This window comes from Pecten maximus, chromosome 2, assembly GCF_902652985.1.
Source record: "Pecten maximus chromosome 2, xPecMax1.1, whole genome shotgun sequence".
NCBI lineage: Eukaryota > Metazoa > Mollusca > Bivalvia > Pectinida > Pectinidae > Pecten > Pecten maximus.
In genome coordinates, this window is record NC_047016.1 from 27,529,435 (window position 1) to 27,552,383 (window position 22,949).

At 34.6% G+C, this 22,949-nt stretch overlaps 2 protein-coding genes across 4 annotated transcripts; one reads left to right on the forward strand and one right to left on the reverse strand.

Annotated features, from left to right (window-relative positions):
• Positions 1-290: 290 nt before the first annotated feature.
• Positions 291-17,876, forward strand: LOC117321680. 3 transcript variants are annotated; one of them, XM_033876191.1, is made up of 11 exons: positions 291-538; positions 8,947-9,030; positions 10,421-10,630; positions 11,043-11,140; positions 11,607-11,739; positions 12,478-12,636; positions 14,041-14,223; positions 14,571-14,693; positions 14,935-15,201; positions 15,689-15,758; positions 16,181-17,876. In XM_033876191.1, exons 2-11 carry the CDS (start codon positions 8,973-8,975, stop codon positions 16,878-16,880), a joined length of 2,001 nt encoding a protein of 666 aa, XP_033732082.1. In that variant the 5' UTR covers positions 291-538; positions 8,947-8,972; the 3' UTR covers positions 16,881-17,876. The 3 variants fall into 3 exon arrangements, with proteins under 3 accessions (XP_033732082.1, XP_033732081.1, XP_033732080.1); XM_033876190.1 differs by having other exon boundaries at positions 291-534; XM_033876189.1 differs by having other exon boundaries at positions 291-530.
• Positions 17,877-18,597: 721 nt separating this feature from the next.
• On the reverse strand, positions 18,598-21,252 carry LOC117321682. The gene is made up of 4 exons (XM_033876192.1): positions 21,059-21,252; positions 20,198-20,248; positions 19,963-20,043; positions 18,598-19,742 (listed from the first exon to the last, which is right to left on the reverse strand). Exons 1-4 carry the CDS (start codon positions 21,122-21,124, stop codon positions 19,581-19,583), a joined length of 360 nt encoding a protein of 119 aa, XP_033732083.1. The 5' UTR covers positions 21,125-21,252; the 3' UTR covers positions 18,598-19,580.
• Positions 21,253-22,949: the final 1,697 nt, after the last annotated feature.

Here is a 22,949-nt window from a genome sequence, read left to right on the forward strand (position 1 = left end):
AACAATTGACTTACTCTTGATAAGATAATTTTACCTGTTACATGTTCCAAACAAAAATGCTAGTTAGACAAAAATAAATACATCGGAGATTGGTAAATCCTCTCGGTCTGCTCCTAACATGCATACAGCTCATTGTATGTACAAAGCCAGTTTAAAATGCACCCTGCTATATAGTGAATTCCGCTCTTTGTGTGTTACATATCCTTTATTATCTGTTTTTGTTAATTTTCTCGTCGAACAGGTATATTAAGTTTCCTGCTACATGAATATTGTATGGACAGACGGTGCACAGTTGGTGTATGGTGGAGAGAGAGCGCGTACCTGTCTGTAGGATCCCTCAATTACTACGTATACCCAGGTGTACTCTACAGCATCCAGGCGTGTCCTTACCTGGGTACAATCTGTGTGTATTTACTTCATCAAGACGGGAGGCAGTGACTGATGAGAGTGTCAACTGAGATACAAGTCATGCAGATCTATTTTTGATTGAGGAAGTAGTATACAATGTCTGAAGTGTAGGAACCTGAAAGGTAGGTAGGTAGGTTTGATACTTACCTTTGTTTAACGATGCTAATCTCATATTATTTCATGCAGTTATGAACGTGATACAACTGTAGTATAAATGACGAGAGTGACATTAATTTAGGTTCTAATATGTTTGTAGTTGCTAAATATGGAAGCTCAATCATGGTCTGTTTTCATTCAGGAAGTGAAATTGTCACTAAATACTACTTTTACTGGGCTTCCACGTCTACATAACCATAATAAAACATACGATTATGTACAAAGTAAATGATGTTCTGATAGATATTTCCTGTCTGAATATATATTATTTGCTGTTTTACAGGTTTATGGAATTGTTCATATTAAAACTCACTTGATTTTCAGAAGCATTGCCATTCAGGATGTAGAGCTGTAGTGTTAACGAATGCATTGCGATCTGTTGATCAAATTTTAGCATATCGCTGATTAAGAAATGCGTAGCAATGTAGTGTTGAGCGTGTGTTTTGCTTTATTTACCCAGTGTAATTATTTACTTGTGGTGTTTATAAACTATACACACTACTGATATATCCTTTTGTATTGTAGAATGGCAATATATACAATATATAATAACAATGTCATTGGTATAACACAATGTACTGAACTTTAGTATACAAACTAGTGTGTCATACCCGGTGTAAGTTATTCCCTTCTATATATAAATACATTCTGAGTCAGTTTGTCTGAGTCATGGCTATGGAAACCTTCGTTTTGAGAATAGAGAAATTATACATTATCGCTTCAATTATCTCAGGATTTATTGACCCTCTTTAAAAAAAATCCCAAGAGAACTGAGAAACGTTTCGATATTTATACATTCCTTATTTCATTCTTTAAATACCTATCCGCATTATTAAGTGCGGGTCAGATCGATCGTAAGTAATACAAATGAAATGAACATTTTCGATAATATCTTCTGCTATATAAGGTATTGTAAGCCAGCTGTGTAATCTATTCTGTAATCTGGTGGTAAAATGTATAGTCATCAGTATATTTAACGTCATTATTCGAAAAAGCGACCTACAGTTGTAATAAGCCTCTCAAAATACGTACATTTGGGTGTAATTTTCTAGTAATCGTTTCGATGAACCGTCTACATTTATTTATACTATCACACGATAAAATACATACATTGACTTCAGGAAAATACGATACCACTGATCAATTTCTTTAACAACAATATTTGAGACTTAGTACAATGAATAAATTGGACCTTCATGATGTTGTGATCCTATATCATTTTGTTTTATTTTGATTGGTCAAAATATCTACAAATGGGTTATCTTTCAGATTTTCTTGATCTTGACCTCTAGACTACGTCGACAGTAAACTGCGACGTTTATGTTTTTCTTAACTACATTTTTTTATAATTCATAAAATATCTTCAATTATCAGAACCAGCCACTCAAGACAGTGACAGAATGTTAATATCGATGATGAATATCCAGTCACAATCGTGTGTATTTTCACTGACTTAAACTAAATCCTGATATGTTCTTCTTTTTACCTTTTTCATGAAAACAAGACATACTTGATATCATATGCAAATCTTTATTACAAACAAATTGTAAATGTATTATGTAATACTCTCATGGTTACACGAACTAAACTTGTATGGCGACACCGCTATACTAAAAATAGTACAACGAGAACTGACAAATTGAAAGTGGAGATGGCTTAGTGTACATAAAAAATTGTATTCAAATTGTCATTAAAAGTTACATAAGGAGTATATAGGTTTACAATAAAACACAATATATCGTATCAACATCTAATTTTGTTGACCCGAATGTTAACGGAGTTAGTTACATGTGTACTCTGTCATGTGATATACAGATGTGAGTTTCCTGTCGTAAGTGTACTCTATGTGATATACAGATGTGAGTTTACTGTCGTAAGTGTACTCTGTCTATATGATATACAGATGTGAGTTTCCTATCGTAAGTGTACTCTGTCTATATGATATACAGATGTGAGTTTCCTGTCGTAAGTGTACTCTGTCTATGTGATATACAGATGTGAGTTTCCTGTCGTAAGTGTACTCTGTCTATGTGATATACAGATGTGAGTTTCCTGTCGTAAGTGTACTCTATATGATATACAGATGTGAGTTTACTGTCGTAAGTGTACTCTGTCTATATGATATACAGATGTGAGTTTACTGTCGTAAGTGTACTCTGTCTATATGATATACAGATGTGAGTTTCCTGTTGTAAGTGTACTCTGTCTATATGATATACAGATGTGAGTTTCCTGTCGTAAGTGTTTTCTGTCTATATGATATACAGATGTGAGTTTCCTGTCGTAAGTGTACTCTGTCTATGTGATTTACAGATGTGAGTTTCCTGTCGTAAGTGTACTCTGTCTATGTGATATACAGATGTGAGTTTCCTGTCGTAAGTGTACTCTGTCTATGTGATATACAGATGTGAGTTTACTGTTGTAAGTATACTCTGTCTATATGATATACAGATGTGAGTTTCCTGTCGTAAGTGTACTCTGTCTATGTGATATACAGATGTGAGTTTCCTGTCGTAAGTGTACTCTGTCTATATGATATACAGATGTGAGTTTCCTGTCGTAAGTGTACTCTGTCTATGTGATATACAGATGTGAGTTTCCTGTCGTAAGTGTACTCTGTCTATATGATATACAGATGTGAGTTTCCTGTTGTAAGTGTACTCTGTCTATATGATATACAGATGTGAGTTTCCTGTCGTAAGTGTACTCTGTCTATGTGATATACAGATGTGAGTTTCCTGTCGTAAGTGTACTCTGTCTATATGATATACAGATGTGAGTTTCCTGTTGTAAGTGTACTCTGTCTATATGATATACAGATGTGAGTTTCCTGTTGTAAGTGTACTCTGTCTATGTGATATACAGATGTGAGTTTCCTGTCGTAAGTGTACTCTGTCTATATGATATACAGATGTGAGTTTACTGTCGTAAGTGTACTCTGTCTATATGATATACAGATGTGAGTTTCCTGTTGTAAGTGTACTCTGTCTATGTGATATACAGATGTGAGTTTCCTGTCGTAAGTGTACTCTGTCTATGTGATATACAGATGTGAGTTTACTGTCGTAAGTGTACTCTGTCTATATGATATACAGATGTGAGTTTCCTGTCGTAAGTGTACTCTGTCTATATGATATACAGATGTGAGTTTCCTGTCGTAAGTGTACTCTGTCTATGTGATATACAGATGTGAGTTTCCTATCGTAAGTGTACTCTGTCTATGTGATATACAGATGTGAGTTTCCTGTCGTAAGTGTACTCTGTCTATGTGATATACAGATGTGAGTTTCCTGTCGTAAGTGTACTCTGTCTATGTGATATACAGATGTTAGTTTCCTGTCGTAAGTGTACTCTGTCTATATCATATACAGATGTGAGTTTCCTGTTGTAATTATTCTCTGTCTATATGATATACAGATGTGAGTTTCCTGTCGTAAGTATACTCTGTCTATGTGATATACAGATGTGAGTTTACTGTCGTAAGTGTACTCTGTCTATATGATATACAGATGTGAGTTTACTGTCGTAAGTGTACTCTGTCTATATGATATACAGATGTGAGTTTACTGTCGTAAGTGTACTCTGTCTATGTAATATACAGATGTGAGTTTCCTGTCGTAAGTATACTCTGTCTATATGATATACAGATGTGAGTTTACTGTCGTAAGTGTACTCTGTCTATGTGATATACAGATGTGAGTTTCCTGTCGTAAGTGTACTCTGTCTATGATATACAGATGTGAGTTTCCTGTCGTAAGTGTACTCTGTCTATGTGATATACAGATGTTAGTTTCCTGTCGTAAGTGTACTCTGTCTATGTGATATACAGATATGAGTTTCCTGTCGTAAGTATACTCTGTCTATGTGATATACAGATGTGAGTTTCCTGTTGTAAGTATACTCTGTCTATATGATATACAGATGTGAGTTTCCTGTCGTAAGTGTACTCTGTCTATGTGATATACAGATGTGAGTTTCCTGTCGTAAGTGTACTCTGTCTATGTGATATACAGATGTGAGTTTCCTGTCGTAAGTGTACTCTGTCTATGATATACAGATGTGAGTTTCCTGTCGTAAGTGTACTCTGTCTATGTGATATACAGATGTGAGTTTCCTGTCGTAAGTGTACTCTGTCTATGATATACAGATGTGAGTTTACTGTCGTAAGTGTACTCTGTCTATATGATATACAGATGTGAGTTTCCTGTCGTAAGTGTACTCTGTCTATATGATATACAGATGTGAGTTTCCTGTCGTAAGTGTACTCTGTCTATATGATATACAGATGTGAGTTTACTGTCGTAAGTGTACTCTGTCTATGTGATATACAGATGTGAGTTTCCTGTCGTAAGTGTACTCTGTCTATGATATACAGATGTGAGTTTCCTGTCGTAAGTGTACTCTGTCTATGTGATATACAGATGTGAGTTTCCTGTCGTAAGTGTACTCTGTCTATGTGATATACAGATATGAGTTTCCTGTCGTAAGTGTACTCTGTCTATGTGATATACAGATGTGAGTTTCCTGTCGTAAGTGTACACTGTCTATGATATACAGATGTGAGTTTCCTGTCGTAAGTGTACTCTGTCTATGTGATATACAGATGTGAGTTTCCTGTCGTAAGTGTACTCTGTCTATGATATACAGATGTGAGTTTACTGTCGTAAGTGTACTCTGTCTATATGATATACAGATGTGAGTTTCCTGTCGTAAGTGTACTCTGTCTATATGATATACAGATGTGAGTTTCCTGTCGTAAGTATACTCTGTCTATGTGATATACAGATGTGAGTTTCCTGTCGTAAGTATACTCTGTCTATATGATATACAGATGTGAGTTTCCTGTTGTAAGTGTACTCTGTCTATGTAATATACAGATGTGAGTTTACTGTTGTAAGTATACTCTGTCTATATGATATACAGATGTGAGTTTCCTGTCGTAAGTATACTCTGTCTATGTGATATACAGATGTGAGTTTACTGTCGTAAGTGTACTCTGTCTATATGATATACAGATGTGAGTTTACTGTCGTAAGTGTACTCTGTCTATATGATATACAGATGTGAGTTTACTGTCGTAAGTGTACTCTGTCTATGTAATATACAGATGTGAGTTTCCTGTCGTAAGTATACTCTGTCTATATGATATACAGATGTGAGTTTACTGTCGTAAGTGTACTCTGTCTATGTGATATACAGATGTGAGTTTCCTGTCGTAAGTGTACTCTGTCTATGATATACAGATGTGAGTTTCCTGTCGTAAGTGTACTCTGTCTATGTGATATACAGATGTTAGTTTCCTGTCGTAAGTGTACTCTGTCTATGTGATATACAGATATGAGTTTCCTGTCGTAAGTGTACTCTGTCTATGTGATATACAGATGTGAGTTTCCTGTCGTAAGTGTACTCTGTCTATGATATACAGATGTGAGTTTCCTGTCGTAAGTGTACTCTGTCTATGTGATATACAGATGTGAGTTTCCTGTCGTAAGTGTACTCTGTCTATGATATACAGATGTGAGTTTACTGTCGTAAGTGTACTCTGTCTATATGATATACAGATGTGAGTTTCCTGTCGTAAGTGTACTCTGTCTATATGATATACAGATGTGAGTTTCCTGTCGTAAGTGTACTCTGTCTATATGATATACAGATGTGAGTTTCCTGTCGTAAGTATACTCTGTCTATATGATATACAGATGTGAGTTTCCTGTCGTAAGTGTACTCTGTCTATGTGATATACAGATGTGAGTTTCCTGTCGTAAGTGTACTCTGTCTATATGATATACAGATGTGAGTTTCCTGTCGTAAGTGTACTCTGTCTATGTGATATACAGATGTGAGTTTCCTGTCGTAAGTGTACTCTGTCTATATGATATACAGATGTGAGTTTCCTGTCGTAAGTGTACTCTGTCTATGTGATATACAGATGTTAGTTTCCTGTCGTAAGTGTACTCTGTCTATATGATATACAGATGTGAGTTTCCTGTTGTAAGTGTACTCTGTCTATATGATATACAGATGTGAGTTTCCTGTCGTAAGCGACTCTGTCTATGTGATATACAGATGTGAGTTTCCTGTCGTAAGTATACTCTGTCTATATGATATACAGATGTGAGTTTCCTGTCGTAAGTGTACTCTGTCTATGTGATATACAGATGTGAGTTTCCTGTTGTAAGTGTACTCTGTCTATGTGATATACAGATGTGAGTTTCCTGTCGTAAGTGTACTCTGTCTATGTGATATACAGATGTGAGTTTCCTGTTGTAAGTGTACTCTGTCTATATGATATACAGATGTGAGTTTCCTGTTGTAAGTGTACTCTGTCTATGTGATATACAGATGTGAGTTTCCTGTCGTAAGTATACTCTGTCTATATGATATACAGATGTGAGTTTCCTGTCGTAAGTGTACTCTGTCTATATGATATACAGATGTGAGTTTCCTGTTGTAAGTGTACTCTGTCTATGTGATATACAGATGTGAGTTTCCTGTCGTAAGTGTACTCTATGTGATATACAGATGTGAGTTTCCTGTCGTAAGTGTACTCTGTCTATGTGATATACATATGTGAGTTTCCTGTTGTAAGTGTACTCTGTCTATGTGATATACAGATGTGAGTTTCCTGTCGTAAGTGTACTCTATGTGATATACAGATGTGAGTTTCCTGTTGTAAGTGTACTCTGTCTATATGATATACAGATGTGAATTTCCTGTCGTAAGTGTACTCTGTCTATATGATATACAGATGTGAGTTTACTGTCGTAAGTGTACTCTATCTATGTGATATACAGATGTGAGTTTCCTGTTGTAAGTGTACTCTGTCTATATGATATACAGATGTGAGTTTCCTATCGTAAGTGTACTGTGTCTATGTCATACACATTCTACACGTGTTCAGTGACAGTGAATGCTAATATAATCTATTCATCACTGTGATCATGCCAGGGTGTCGGACTGTTTATCAATTTTCGACATGTGTCAATGGTTATATAAAGAATATTTAGGTAATTTGCATAGATATATTGGTTGATTTATTTTTATAATGAAATGAAAACAATTTTCTGACGTCAAGACAATTTTGTTTAACCTATTTTCCCACAAAACATTAGAATTTACACACGATATAGACAATACTAAATATAGTAAATATAGAGACTCGATTATAGTATTGTTAATAGACACGATGTTAGGAACGTCAATATAGACACGATCGTAGGATCGTTAATAAAGTCACGGTCAAAGTATTTTTTAACATATACACGATCTTAGGATTGTCAATGCTGATACGATCATATTATTGACAATGTAGACACGATTTCAGGATTGTTAATATAGACACGGTTGTTTGGTTGTCTTTAAAGAAATTTTTCTTTGTTGATTTCAATACACCACATTAGTATTGTAGTATAGACACCACATTGGTTTTGTATTATAGACACCATATTAGTATTGTAGTATAGACATCATATTGGTATTGTCAATATAGTCACGATCATCGTATTGTCAATATTACACAATCTTAGTATTGTCAATATAAACACGATTATAGTATTGTCAATATAAACACGATCTTACGACTGTCAGTATCGTCATGATCTTGGGATTGTCAATGCTGACACGATCATATTATCGTCAATATAGACACGATCTTAGGATTGTTAATATAGTCACGGTCAAAGTATTTTTTTAATATAGACACGATGTTAGGATTGTCAATATAGACACATTATAGATTTGTCAATTTAGACATGACCTTTTTGCTGTCAATATGGACACGATTTCAGGATTGTCAATATAGATACGGTCGTTTGGTTGTCTATATATAAATTGCATTATTTTTTTCTTCGTTTATTTCAATATCAAGATTTAGGTTACAGTTATATATGTTAGAGGAAAGCGTAGTTTATCATAACATACGGATACAGATCAAAATCAACATTATGTGTTTACCATTGTGTTTACCATTGGATCACAGTCATTTAACTGTGTTTTTTCTCGGTTTATATAGTTCTTACTAGATCGACACTTTGTTATCATAGTAAACGTTCTACTGTGTTACAATACATTTATTTACCTATTGAGAAACCTTTTGACTTGACGCACTTTATCCTGCTAACCAGGAAGTAAAATGTCTCAGACAGGTTTTCCACAAGGTTTAGGAGTGACATCCATCTGACTAACAAAAGCTACCGAAGCAGAACGATCACAAAAAAGTGGGATTTTATGTAGGCGTTGTAAATGTTATACTGTATATAAATAACGCATTATTTGACTTTATTATTTTCGTAGGAATAACATCCTGTACCACAAACAACCGGTTTGGATATTAGCTGTCTGTATATACATATCGATACTGATAATCGTTTTGTTTATTTTCAGACAATTAACAGCTTTAATCTATCGAGATGAAATCACAGATGCCCATGCTATTACTAGTAGCTATCTCTTACTCCTGTATTCAAGGTTTGTAAATCGTTATATCCAGAATATAAATTACAAGCAGACAACATAATGGCCAATGATACCGGTCGTTCTGACGTCATGTATTACTATTGTCGGATCCATACTAGATTCCAGCGTAAGCAAGCGTCAATTCAAGGTAGTTCAGGCCGTAAATACCGACAGATTGACAAAGGGCTGAGTGAAAAATACTAACTAGTCAACCATTGAGAATGTTCTCCCATTATGAGTATATCAGTAACATATTTACCCAGCTCAAACACTCGGGACCGACAAATAAGGGAATCAATTCAAACAGTGCAATATATTTCTATTGCACCAATGTGCATAGCATTTCTTTTTCTTGAGTTCTGTTATACAGGATAATTTTGACACGATTGAAGTACTAATTCAGTATTTTACCAGTGTTTGACATGAGTGAAGTATAAATCCAGTATTAACCAGTGTTTGACATGAGTAAAGTACTATTCCAGTATTATACCAGTGTTTGACATAAGTGAAGTATAAATCCAGTATTTTACCAGTGTTTGACATGAGTGAAGTACTAATACAGTATTTTGTCAGTGTTTGACATGAGTGAAGTACTAATCCAGTATTTCACCGGTGGTTTACATGAGTAAAGTACTAATACAGTATTTTACCAGTGTTTGACGTGCTTGAAGTATTTTCCAAGAGTCTCCATGCAAATCTAATAGTTGCTTTATTTATTTGTATATTTTATTCTCGTTTTATCGATTTTGAGCTTGACGTATGATTTTGTTATAACGTCGGTATTCTCTGACCTCTGTTTTACATTAGTGAGGTCCTTATCATATACTATTCATCAACATTTCTTTTCGTCGTCCCTCATTGGTTATTGACCTGTTTTTCTATATTAGTGGAATTTACGTTTTACATCGTTTCTGCATTTGTTTTCATAATGACATATAATTTATAATATTTTCTTGCGTTAAAATGCTCTCAGCTAAAGGTCTTTGGAGAAATTGTTCTTCATGAGTAGTATAACTGCATGTAACAACTACATGATCATGATTTGTAAAATTTGTGGAAATAAATAAACAGATCTGAAGAAAGCAATGTTTGTATACCGTCAACTTACGCTATTCTAAATAAACTGATGACAGTGGTTTATCAAAGAGACATGTATACAAATATATTTCTTTATAATGATTGCTAAGACAGTCACTTGTATAAGCCCCTTGTTGCCTTTATGCTAGTTTCATAAAAAAAACTAATCGTGAATAATGACATGGAAACGAAATATAAACGTAATTCCAACTTACAAATGATAAAACGACGGAAAATATTAACAAAATGAAGATTTGAAAAGGTGAGCTTCTTACTGTTTCAGACAGCTATTATCTGTGTTTTAATGTGTATTATTGATTTTCAGGTGTTCGGTCAGATAGAGTATTGCGGTTACTGTCCTCCCCCACGTCTTGGAGTGACGCCAATAATTTGTGTAAATCAGATGGCGGTCAGCTAGCCAGGGTGACAAAAAATGACCTATCCACTATTAGAGACTGTCCCGGGCTTGTGGAGGAAACTGGTTCCTATTGGTCAGCTGGCTACAACTTCTTGACTCCTTGGTTCGAATTTCTTGGTAATACGAATAATACTCATTTTTAGTTTAGGTCAAAATTGTGGATTATAACCTGTCATAGATAAATGCTTCTGGTGAGACATTTGGCCACTTTGAAATATTGAGTTCTGCTGAATTCCGAGTACATAGTGTCACCGAAAGTTTCTTCAAAATGATAAAGACACAGCGCTCTAAAAGGGAGGCACGAAGCATGTATTATGTTTATCCATGTTTTTACAGTAATTTGTTTTGAAACAATACATACTTAACACATTCCTTTGAAAAATATCATAATTCATATGTGCTTGTATGCACCTTCTGTGGAATATACTTGTAAACGATTAAGGAAAAGATTGAATAAAACATAAATAAACAATTGAACATTTTCGTTAAGTTGCCATGCTTTCAATGATATTATTTTATTTCGTTTCAGGATGCTATCAAGTAACACCAACCAGCATATTTTCCACAGTCAATGACTACGACGAGTGCTACCAGCTTTGTAAACAATCAGAAAAATTTGGACTGCAGGTAAACATGTTATATTTTATATCTATAAATAACTTGGCTTTCATACAGACATCCAATTTTTTTAACGGTAGGTCACTAAAGTCTGTAACAAATACATCGCACAAAATGTACTTGATGGCGTGTAATGTTTACTTAAGTTTTTGTTTATATAGGCCCTACATATGCTTGAAATTGAAATTGAAAGTTAAAATTAACGCTTTCCGATTAACGATATATTAAATCACAATATCAATCATTTAATCTCTTCATTGGTTTAAAAAAAAAGGTCCTGTTTGAAATGTCTCTTTTGATACAGCGGCGTAATGTCTAAAATGGGTTCATGAATAAAAGTGGATTTTCACAGGGATTGTGCATATTTATAGTAACTTATAGCTCCATAACTTGAGAATATATTCAATTCAATCTTACCTTCGTATTAAAACTTTAAAAGCAGTATCTATACAAGCCGCTGATCATGTTTTTTCAGGAAGATCGAAAATGCGTTTGTGTAAACTCTACAGCAAGCCTCACATTTACTGCTGCGCAGAGTTGTCTCCCGTGTTCAGGTGGATCTAAGTATAGCTGTGGTGGTTCCAACCACATAGCTCTATATCGGCCATGTAAGTAATAAAATTTATACAAAAATAATGACATGTTTCTTCAAAATGACCGTTTGCCATTGATTCATCTTTAAAGCGATTTATACAAATCTGATCTCAGCCTGTTATATATTATCACTATTCGGCGATCTTCCATCAGACTGCTGACAGAGATATAAACAACACGTAGGGTGATGAGGACAATTAAAAGGTGTTATTGTCGACTCATTGGTCTCATATCGAAACATTCTATTTCCTGTCTGAGATTTGAAGTTAGACATGCTCGATAAGTGTTGATATGTCTAGTGGATCTGTTGTCACCACCCTAGTTCTTGTTTTGGGTTTGTGGCATACCCTGGATTTGACCTAGATTTTTATCACCTGATGGTGGTTTCGTCGATGAAGCAAGAACTCAGTCTTGTTTTTTTTCAAAGGTCTCCATGTAAAACTATATATTTGTCCTCATTTGATCGATTTGAGTTGTAATTACGGTTCCGGTATTATGTCGGTATTCTTTGTTGCTATTGAATCACTAATGTAACAATTACCAGATGACATCAAACACGTGTTCGCTGGCACCACATCAAACGTTTAGACGACACTGAGTCAACTCATTTAAATGAAAATAATTGTAATTACTGCCTGTGGCATATATGAACATTTACAGAAAATAATTAATAAGCCAATACATTAGATGTATAGGTACATAACACAGTTACATCTCTCGCAACCATTTTAAAATTCAGATTTTCATTTTAGATGAAAATGACCTTGACACCCGCTTCTGTGAATTGGAAAAAAACGAGACATGTGACTGTGGCGTGTTCCAATGTGAACCGTTTCCTGTTGGTCCGGAAAATTCAATTTGGACATATTTGTCAAGGAACTGCTCCAGCGAACTCCAGGCGTCTTGCAGTGGTAAAGTTTTTTATAAATAGTGTAATGTTAATCACGAGACACTAATGTTAGTTCTTAAATTACCTTTTAAATAAGCAGCTATAGAAAAGAAGAAAAAAAGTGTATATTTGTATTTCGATAGAAAAAAAAGCAGTAGCGCTAACAAACATCACGTTAGAATAACTATAGATTAGAATGAAATATCAATATTAGGATTTAGGAATAGCAAGTCAGAATTAGAAAATAGCAATTGGATTGAAATATAAGCGTTAGGAACGAAGAATAGCAAAGAAGAATAAGAAAATAAGCAGTTCGAATTTTGACCCTGTCGGCGTTCCATACAGACGATGCTCACCAAGACCTTATTCAACTTGCGCAACGACAGGGGCCTCCGGTTTAATCTCTCTTTCGTTCATATATGAATTATTGTCAATTCTACAACGTCTCTAACTGAATTTATATAAATACATTTGTGGAACACTGAACTCCTTCATTGTTAAAAAGGTAACGAAAAATTCCTCCTACTCCAGGAATAAGTTATAAAAACAAATATGAAATGTCAGGTGTAGTAAAACTGCGAACAAAAAAGTCGTTGCTTGATGCGATTCTACTCTCTGTTTTGAGATGTAGATACACGCATTGTTGAGCTTTTGGTTCCGGTTATTTAAGAAATAATTAACGATGATTCGTGTATTATTGCAGGATATACAACGAGGACTAGGATATTTTGCAATTAAATTAATAACGAAGGCCGCAGGCCTGAGTTATTAATTAAAATTGCAAAATATCCGAGTCCGAGTTGTATATCCTGCAACAATACACGAGTCAAAGTTGATTATTTCTATTCTACCATGTTCTGTTTAGTTCTGAGATCGACCTCTTTCTAATAGAAAAACAGCAAAGAAACCCCGGGAAAAACTTATTTCTTGAGTATTGTATTATTTGTTGATGAAATATACAGGCAATACAGTACTACGATCAAGAGCATCTATCATATGGCATTGATTTTGAAAATTAAAAAAAAAAGGATAAAAAAAAGAAAAGAAAAAGAAAAAAAAGGAGGGCCTCCGTAGGATTCGAACTCGCGTCGTGATAAAAATATATTGAAAGACTAACCCATCAGCCCACTCGGCTATAGTAACCTTTTATGAAACGGGTGAATATTAGATATTTAAAATTGTGACAGCCGTGACTCACGACCGTGTATTATTGGCACGAGCGTGGGTTATTGGAAAATAATACATGGTTTTAAACCAATCAAAACCGGCGTTACATAGCAAACATGGTAGAATTGATGATAATACTGATTTTGCAAATTAAAGAATAGCTTTCTTGTCCAGGATTACTCCAAGAAGCTCAGCGACTGATATTTCATTATTTTATATCTGCCATAGTAGACATACAATTGTTAATGTGTGAATGTAGATGGAACCTTTACGGAAGATAACTTGTCCTGGGGTGGAGGTAGACAAGCATGTACTACCAAAGGAAGTTATATGTCTGGGCCAAATATTCTGAACTGGTGCTCAGAATCAAACGTAACCCTGCGGAAACCATACTGGGGACACTTCCATCGAGACAGAACCACACTGTACGCCGACACGACAAGTAAGCGTTTCATTTTAATTCCTTAAACCACATCCTGCATATCACGTTCAAATTTGTTTAAATAGTGACATATTTTGGAATATACACATGCTTGACATTTTGTTGACATCAAATATTAACAATCATGAAATGTTAGTTATAAGATTATTTCACATCATATATATATTTGGATGGAATAGTATGAAGAGGAATATTGTCAAACTAATGCTGCTATGCTATGGGTTATTAGAGTACACGTGATAGTTAATAGTGTTTATGCTATCACCTATTCTAGTAGTCTATGTACTGTTTTCATAAGTCATTTCTGTTTTTGCTTCATCAATAGTGACGATATAAACTGTTTGCAGGTGTAAGCGGGTCTGATATATCCAGAATTAAAGAATGCCAGTATTTCTCAGTCATTGATGATGACGTCAAGTTGTTGTCAACCGCATCATGTTCGGAGTCTAAAGGATATATCTGCTCATTTGGTAATTTATCTCTTATTTTGTTAATATGATGTAAGGATGAAGCATTGACAAAAAATCACCATAATATCCAGAGACTTAAAACATGTAACGTATTTCTATAATGATTCAGATTTAAAGTAGTATGTTCTATTCAGTTGTATGATTGTATGAAATATATATTACATTACAGTTAATTAGGCAAACTCATACTATATCAAAATACCAAGCGTTTTCAGACTAACAAGACACTTTATGTTAACAGATGTCGATCAGGGTCACCTGAACGATTGTTTGGTCCGAACGACAACTACACCTACTACTACAACGACCACAACAACACAACCGCCTACAACAACTACAACAGAAATCCCTACCACAACTACCATGGAATCTACAACTACAACAAATATGCCAACAACTACGACGGCATCTCCACCAGCAACTACATCCAATACTGAAACTCCCGTTCCGATTGGTAATCCTGGAGCAATCAAGGAAGAAGACGGTCTAGCAGCTGAGGACCGAACGGGTAAACGTTTTGATTCAAATGGTTTTCCCTATATTTATGTTGAATATAAATTCAAAATATAAGCAAATTACATTATGTTTTCATTTTTCTTGATTTTTTTTCTTCAGACTTATGGTGAAAGTGATGTTGGTACGAGTATTTTGTTATTTATTTTAAAAGATCACATGAGGGTTAACGCTAACTTGCATATCATATATCTGAATTGTAACATCATAGGGGGAGTGAGTAGATCTAAATCCATTGAAAACAAAATAATGTGATATCTATTTATATTATAATATCATGTTATATTAAGTATAAAAAAAACTACTGGGTTTATTGTCATTTCCACGTTTCCTGACTGTTGTGTTTGACATTTCCCATTGCTTTAGCGTTACACATATCTCCATATGACATTTATCGTTAACGGACACTAATCTTCATAAAAAGCATATATGACACCATAATGTGTAATTCTATTTAACGTCCGATTCTGTTGTCACTTCAGGACTTATAGCAGGCGTTGTCATCGGTGTTGGAATCCTCATACTCATCCTAGTTGCTGTCTGCCAAAAGAGGTAACTGAATAAACAGATATCGTCACTTAACATAAACAGAGGCTGGGTTTGTATATTCTGGCGATCCGATTAGGTGCCGTAGATCGTGAGTTCGAAGTTCGTTCAGAGAACGAATCACTCAATCGACGCAAGGAAGGCCAAGCGTTGTAGGGATTATTAGAACTTATTTTATAACTTGAACTAGCGATCTTCGGCAACAATTTGCCTCCGCCATAGCTAGTACTAATTACACCACAAGCTGTTTAGATAAAACATGCATATGAAGCTGGTATACATTTTGTAATAAAAACAAACATATTTCACTAATTTAGATTTCCAATTTAGAATTTATCTGATAAATTGTAGTATTGTTTTGATATATTACAAAAGAAATATTGTATGTATGCACAATATATTTTACTTAAAATATATTCATTTCATAGAAAAACTGTAAAGGAACCAACGGACATCAACAGAGTCGAAAAAGGCAGAAATTATTTCCAAGCAGCTTCCATAAAACACGAGAATGGAAACATAGAAATTCAAAACACTATTGAAAGACAACCCTCTAACTACCAATACAAAACCACATCTTCTTTCGGCGCACCAGTGCCAGAGCCAATGGGCGACCCCGAACCAGCAGAATCAGATCCTCCTTTGACGGACTTTGCGAATCCCATCGATCACGTTAATGGAATGGATAATACGCTAAATCCGGAACTAAACTATATCAAAGACGAACAGCCACCAACTCCATGTACAAATCCACTATTATTCCCAAACAATCAAAATGGCTATATCACAGCCTCAGACGAGTTTCCTGCACCAGACCCCCCGACCCCACATTCTGTTCCTGTTCCTTTGGAACAGAATGACGAAACTGTTTCACAGCAAGATTTGTTCACCGATGATTCAGAATTCGATGATGGTGACGAGGATGGAGCATTTAACATGCCTCTTGGTAATCTTGATTTGGAATTAGAGAAGGAACCAGAGGAAGAGCCAGGCATCCATCCGGAAGTCGAACTGGTTGATACACGAGAACATATGAACACAAACGAGGATCAATCAGAACCACCACGACAACCATACGTAAGTTTTATACAAGTGGTTGCGAATAAAACAGAAGATACCGTACTGTAAAAGCCAAAGAAAAAAATATCGGCAAACAATTTTAGCTACTTTAACATTAAACTACGTCGTGATAACATGAACAGCAATTATATAATCATTATGTTTGGGTGGACGGAGACACGGATCAATGTGGACAAATGATGATTGTATCGTATGATAATCCAGGTTAATATGACCATTGTGAAAAAAACGATAAGATGTGATACAAATGTTTTGTATATAGCGATTTCTTGACGATTGCTAGGTTTAATTCATAAATGAATGTCTCACCTTTTCTAAACCAAGATCACCTATAGTAGTACACGGTGTACAGTAGAACGACACAAGGGACACACCCCTACTGCCATGTTCTCTAGTACGGGATTTTACTTACTGTATTTAGGGGGAGTAGCATCGTTGGCCCCATGGAGTCCTCTTTGGTTTAACCGTTTGACCCGTTGGAGCACTGGCTTGAAATCCGCTGGTTTGAAATGATAATTTGTACCAATCACATTACTTGATTTGGTTCATGAATAATTCATGAAAACGGGACTTTCTGTGCAATGCCCCCATGGAATCGATCAGAGTTATACGAAGACAGATCACTTGGGTAACATCGATTAATGACGAGATTCAATATTTTGATTGCAATATTTAACCGACACGTAGTGGATTACCGAGTAGATGATTGAAAGAGAAATAGTGCTAGAAAACAAAGGGACAGGCGACAATCCTACTTAAATGTTGGTTACTTGCTTCATAGTTTTATGTAATGATAATATTTATAGGAGCTGCCCCCTCAAAAAAAAAGCAACAAATGATAAATGAATAAATAAATAAATATATAAAATTTAAAAAAAAATTGTCATTGGAACCTATGCTACTAAGCAAAATTACTGTATTGTATATATATCATATAAATATATTCATAAATGTTCTTGTGTTCAAATCGTGTATACGTGTATACATTGACCTGCGTAATCAGCATGTTAATACGTATTGGTATAATAAAACAATACAACAAAACAGCCTCTTACTTTATTTTACTCCTGAAGACAATATCTTTATGGATTAGAATTATTATGTTCACTTGAGAATGCTCCTCAACAAGGCTTCCATTCATCAATACGAGACAATTCAAAGAATGGTAACGGTATCAGAATATCTATATGCGAACGTTAAATGAAAATTAAAAAAAAACTTTTTTGTAGTAGAAATAGTGTATTTATACCCATGTTGGTTCCTGGTTTTCCTGGCCAACTCTTTATGAGAATATAACCGTATACGGATCAATATGCAGTCGGTTGGTCACTGATACCTTATACAGTAGTAATTTAGAAGTCAGATAAATGTCCGGTGTTTGATGGACGTTTATCATTCTGTCGATATTTTATGGGGATCACCAAAATCATCAACGTATGTAATGCATCTTAACAGATGACTTTGAACTTTATTTCGATGGCAATAACAAAAATAGACTTGTTTATGTATATAAGTGATAATTCCATGGACGTTAGAACATTAAATGTTCTTTTGTAATCGTGAAATGGTGGTAGTTAGTCATTTAGTTTATTTAATTACCAAATCTAAAACCTGGAATGTAATACAGACACTTCCGTCATGTCGTCAACACACGTATAACCTTGTATGGAGACTGGACAAAACAAAAATCATTGAGGTATTAGTTGGATGAGATCAATGTAGTTAATTCATCTAATTACTTCATAACTTCAACTTCGATATTTAGACACGTTTATTTTAGATAGTGATTTGAAGATCACAAGTGAAGCATGTTGGTATATTTTGGTTCAGGATACCATATTTAGGTGGATTATCATGTTTATACAATACCATTACAATACATATGTAAGGAACAACAGACTATTGACAAACATTTTAATAGCACAAGGAGTATACGTTACTCGATAATGGTATGTGTGTTATAAAATTCCATCAAAATATTTAAGTAGCTTGTTTCATAAAACGTAACATTTAAGGCACTGAATATAAACTATTCGCAATATGTATTTTAACATTAACCATAAAATATTATATAAGTCAAGAATATTTCATACATTCATTATAAAAGAAGTATAGTTTATTGAATTATATGGTATTTAATTCGGTAATTCGATTTAGATAACTGACACAATGTAACTTTCATCAAAGTTATACTGTCGTCTTAGTGCAATAAAAACATTCATAATGTTACATATAATAACGTGAACACTGAAAAATGAGATGAAATCTTTTTCTTAAACAAACTATATTATATTCTGTTATTTCGGTTTAACATTGTCCCTTAAAAAGTCAGCAAATCTATTTTTCACTTGAGGGAACTCTAACTCGAATATGACTAACATTTGGAGTCGGAACTTCCCTATCTGATGCTATACCTCCTCCAAACGTTCATGTCATTCTGTCCTAGCACCTGTTTAAATCCTCGTAGGCTGCAACCAAGTACATTTAAAGACGATCTAATAAAATGAAAACACTAGCCTGACAAGAGCAGCATATCACCTTATAGATACTTTCTGTCACCCCAACTTTTCTTGGGCACCTGATCGGACTAAGCCTACTAGTCAGATCACGAGATTTGTAACTGACGTGACTCGTATTTCTTGCCTAAAACACGTCTCTCAAACACAGCAAGCATAATTGGAGGAATATTGAAATTTTGTGGTTGCTAAAATGAACACTACTGAAAATTTCCTTATAAGCCTGAGAAACCTAAAAAAATTCACTAACGACTATATCGGGTGAGGAGTGACCAAGGCTAGCTGGTGAGTCGCTCCGATTGTTTGTACGCCGCGTGGAGTGTTCAGTTGGACTTATAGATGATGGACCGTTTGCTTTGCTGGCGAGGGACATGCATAGCCATATCAACAGCGCCTGTAATATAGGATAACTATATATTACAATAGGTCAATAGAGAAAAATATGGAGATATAGTTATACAAACAAGGTTATTTGTAAGACGTTGAGAAGTGTACATTATTAGGTACTGCAGTTTTAAATTTCATGGGTTCTTAATACTTGTTAAATGCACATGATATTCGTTATGTGACTGCAATTTTGTAGGGTTATCAGTGGAACTGACTGATATACTTACTACTAGGACCGAGTGCCACACTGTTAGGCCTATGAACACCCCGGAAAGGTCATACAACTTAGACACTAGACCGGTACAGAACTGAAATTTTCATAGGAAATAAGATATTAGTCAAGGTAGGAGACAGATGAGTCATGAACGATCGTCCTTTCTGTATACATGTTATACGAATCACCACATACTAACTTTAAGTTAGTTGCATGGGCTGTAACATGATTAATAGCACCACACGTACCTTCTGGGACACAGCTGTATTTGTATTTGTACGAGCATTGCAATTGTATGCCTGGAATATATAAACAATCACAATCTTAGGGATAAGTCATCTTGTGTTCAACTATTTTATGCAATGTATCACCATAAACAAGTTTTGATTTCATCTACCCATGCAGTCATAGAAAATTGCATTATTCACTTTTAATGAGAACTTAGGAAAAGTATCACAGATGATCATAAACTAAAACGTACAAAAAGTGTAATAGGACTACAAGTGTAATAACACATTCATATATGCTTATTATGTGGATATTCTTTATTTTTATATATATTTTTTTGAAATCACTGCATGAACAGGGATTAAATAAAATCAAAACATATATATAAGAACAATTCACAACCTCAAGTAGAAATTGGAGAAGATAGCCAACTGTAGGATAAAATCGTATAGCTACTTATATTGGTATATGTAAAGATTTGGCCATGTACAGGAAACATCATTTGTCTTCATGAAATCTGACGTGATTATTATATTCAATATACATTTCATAATAAGTACATATATGGTGTTTTGTTTAACAAATATATGTATTAGATGTCATTATGGTAATCCCTACACCTATGAACACGTAATATAATTTGTTATAAGTTCTGTTTCCAATTCATTCTTTAACGAGATTTTAGTTTTCTATGAAAAATGATCTGCACGAATTTTTCTAATTTATGAAAGGATTTTACTTTACGTAAAAAGTCAACACCTGAGAGAACTATCTTGAGAGTTAAACTCGTGGTTTTTAGGTATATGCTATTTAATGTCTATTGTTAAGTGAGTATGTTACAGAATAAATTATTAGCTAAAGTAGATATCAGTTGTTCTTACAGTATCCAGCAGCACCCCGGCCAACCCCGTCATGGTTATATCAGCCAGCAGTACCAGTACAAGCATAGCAGACGCCTGGTTGTAACAAAGACATTTATCACTAGTTACGATACACCTATACTTTATGAATAGGTTTTTATTACAGTTCAATTTCAATAATCTTCAAATACTTATGGAAAACATGAAGTGTTAAGGTTTTACGTCTGAATACAGTTTTACAATCTGGTCTTTTAATGAGAGCACATACACAACAAGGTCAAAATATAATGTTTTTTTTTTTATAATTGATATGAAAGTCTCAATGAGATTCTTACTTACAACATATATGAACCCCTTGTGCTGTCTGATGGCCGCAACTATGGTAAGCACGTGAACGATGACGTATACAATCTCTCCCACCAGTGTCGTGATAGTGAGTCCCCATAACAGATACCCATAGCTGTAGAATACGGTAAAGCGACCAACACTGTGTAAACTGTATAGTTCATCAAGGAACTCGCCTTTAATGTATCCAGGTGTAAAACCCTGGACCAAGACTACTACCCATATAGCAATCTCCCAAACCTGCGACGGGAAAACATGTTTATCAAACTCCACTTTTGAATATTAATCATCGCGAAATAACATAATTATGAGTCTTACTAGACTTGTACTGGAGTACAAACCCTATAATCATTATTCAAATTGGAAGAAAAGGAATAGTTCATGTAAATGTTAATATTGTACATCATCTGATTTGATAAGATATGACAAACGTAATCAACTTTGATGCTGAATATGAATATATATGTAACTTACAATAATCAAAATGGAAAGGATAGTAAATCCAATCAGTTTGTTGTTGCGTTTTCCCGAAATTGTGAAATATCTGAAACAAAAGCAGTCAAAAAACACTTTTGTATATATGTTTTGTGTTTATCAAAATTAAAAACAAATAAAATAAATTTATATTTTCACTTTCTATTCCCTAGGAAACTACTGTAAATTGTGTTTGTAGTTAAAGAAAACATCTTTAGACTCTTAATTAACCACCGAAACATACTGTCGCTTTTCATTTTGCTCTACGGAATTGCATTCCGACTTCCAACTCTCTATATATTTAGTCCTAAGAGAAACGTAGTTTAACTTTCATTTCTAACAACACACATTTCTTCTGCACAAAAATACTTGTACATCTCATGCAATTTTCATACAGTTCTATACCTGTGAGTAACGACTTTCTGCCATAATGTTGAAAACATCCTGGCAGCTTGGGGCTTTGCAAAACTAACATCGATGTGTTTATGCAAACGGTCCTTGATGAGAATCAGAATGAACTGAAAAGTAATCAATTTGTGATCGTAAAATATGTTTGGTAATATGTTGATGCTAATGAGAGCTTTTCTCATTTGTAGCCGATTACACATCCAGTTTGAAAGTAAAAATTATAAGAAGGTATTCCTGTTATCATATAAAGGTAATCCTATTATCAGCATTAGCTGTTCAAAAATTTTGATTTATGGTGATTACATTTTGTAGAAAAACTAGCATCTTCTATGTAATACGCCATGTGATTCACGTGGAATTAACATCATCGTGACGCCAAGGATCAATGACTTCATGAAATTGCATCGGTTGTAAAAACGAAAAGTCTCTAGTTAGAATTCGCCTGGCATATTGTGAAATTGATTTGTGTGTTTCGGATGACTTCAAAATTTTAAACTTGTGGTTAGTTAAATGTTTTGATATCTCACTCGCCTGAAGGCTCCGGACATCAAATTATCAAACTCTTAATTAGGCCTTTATTACAGTGGCACCCCTGTTCTATAATCTGTGTTATACACTAGCTTACTTGCATGAATATACTGACGCACAGGTAGGCGAAGTTCACTCGGTACATCACTGGATAAAT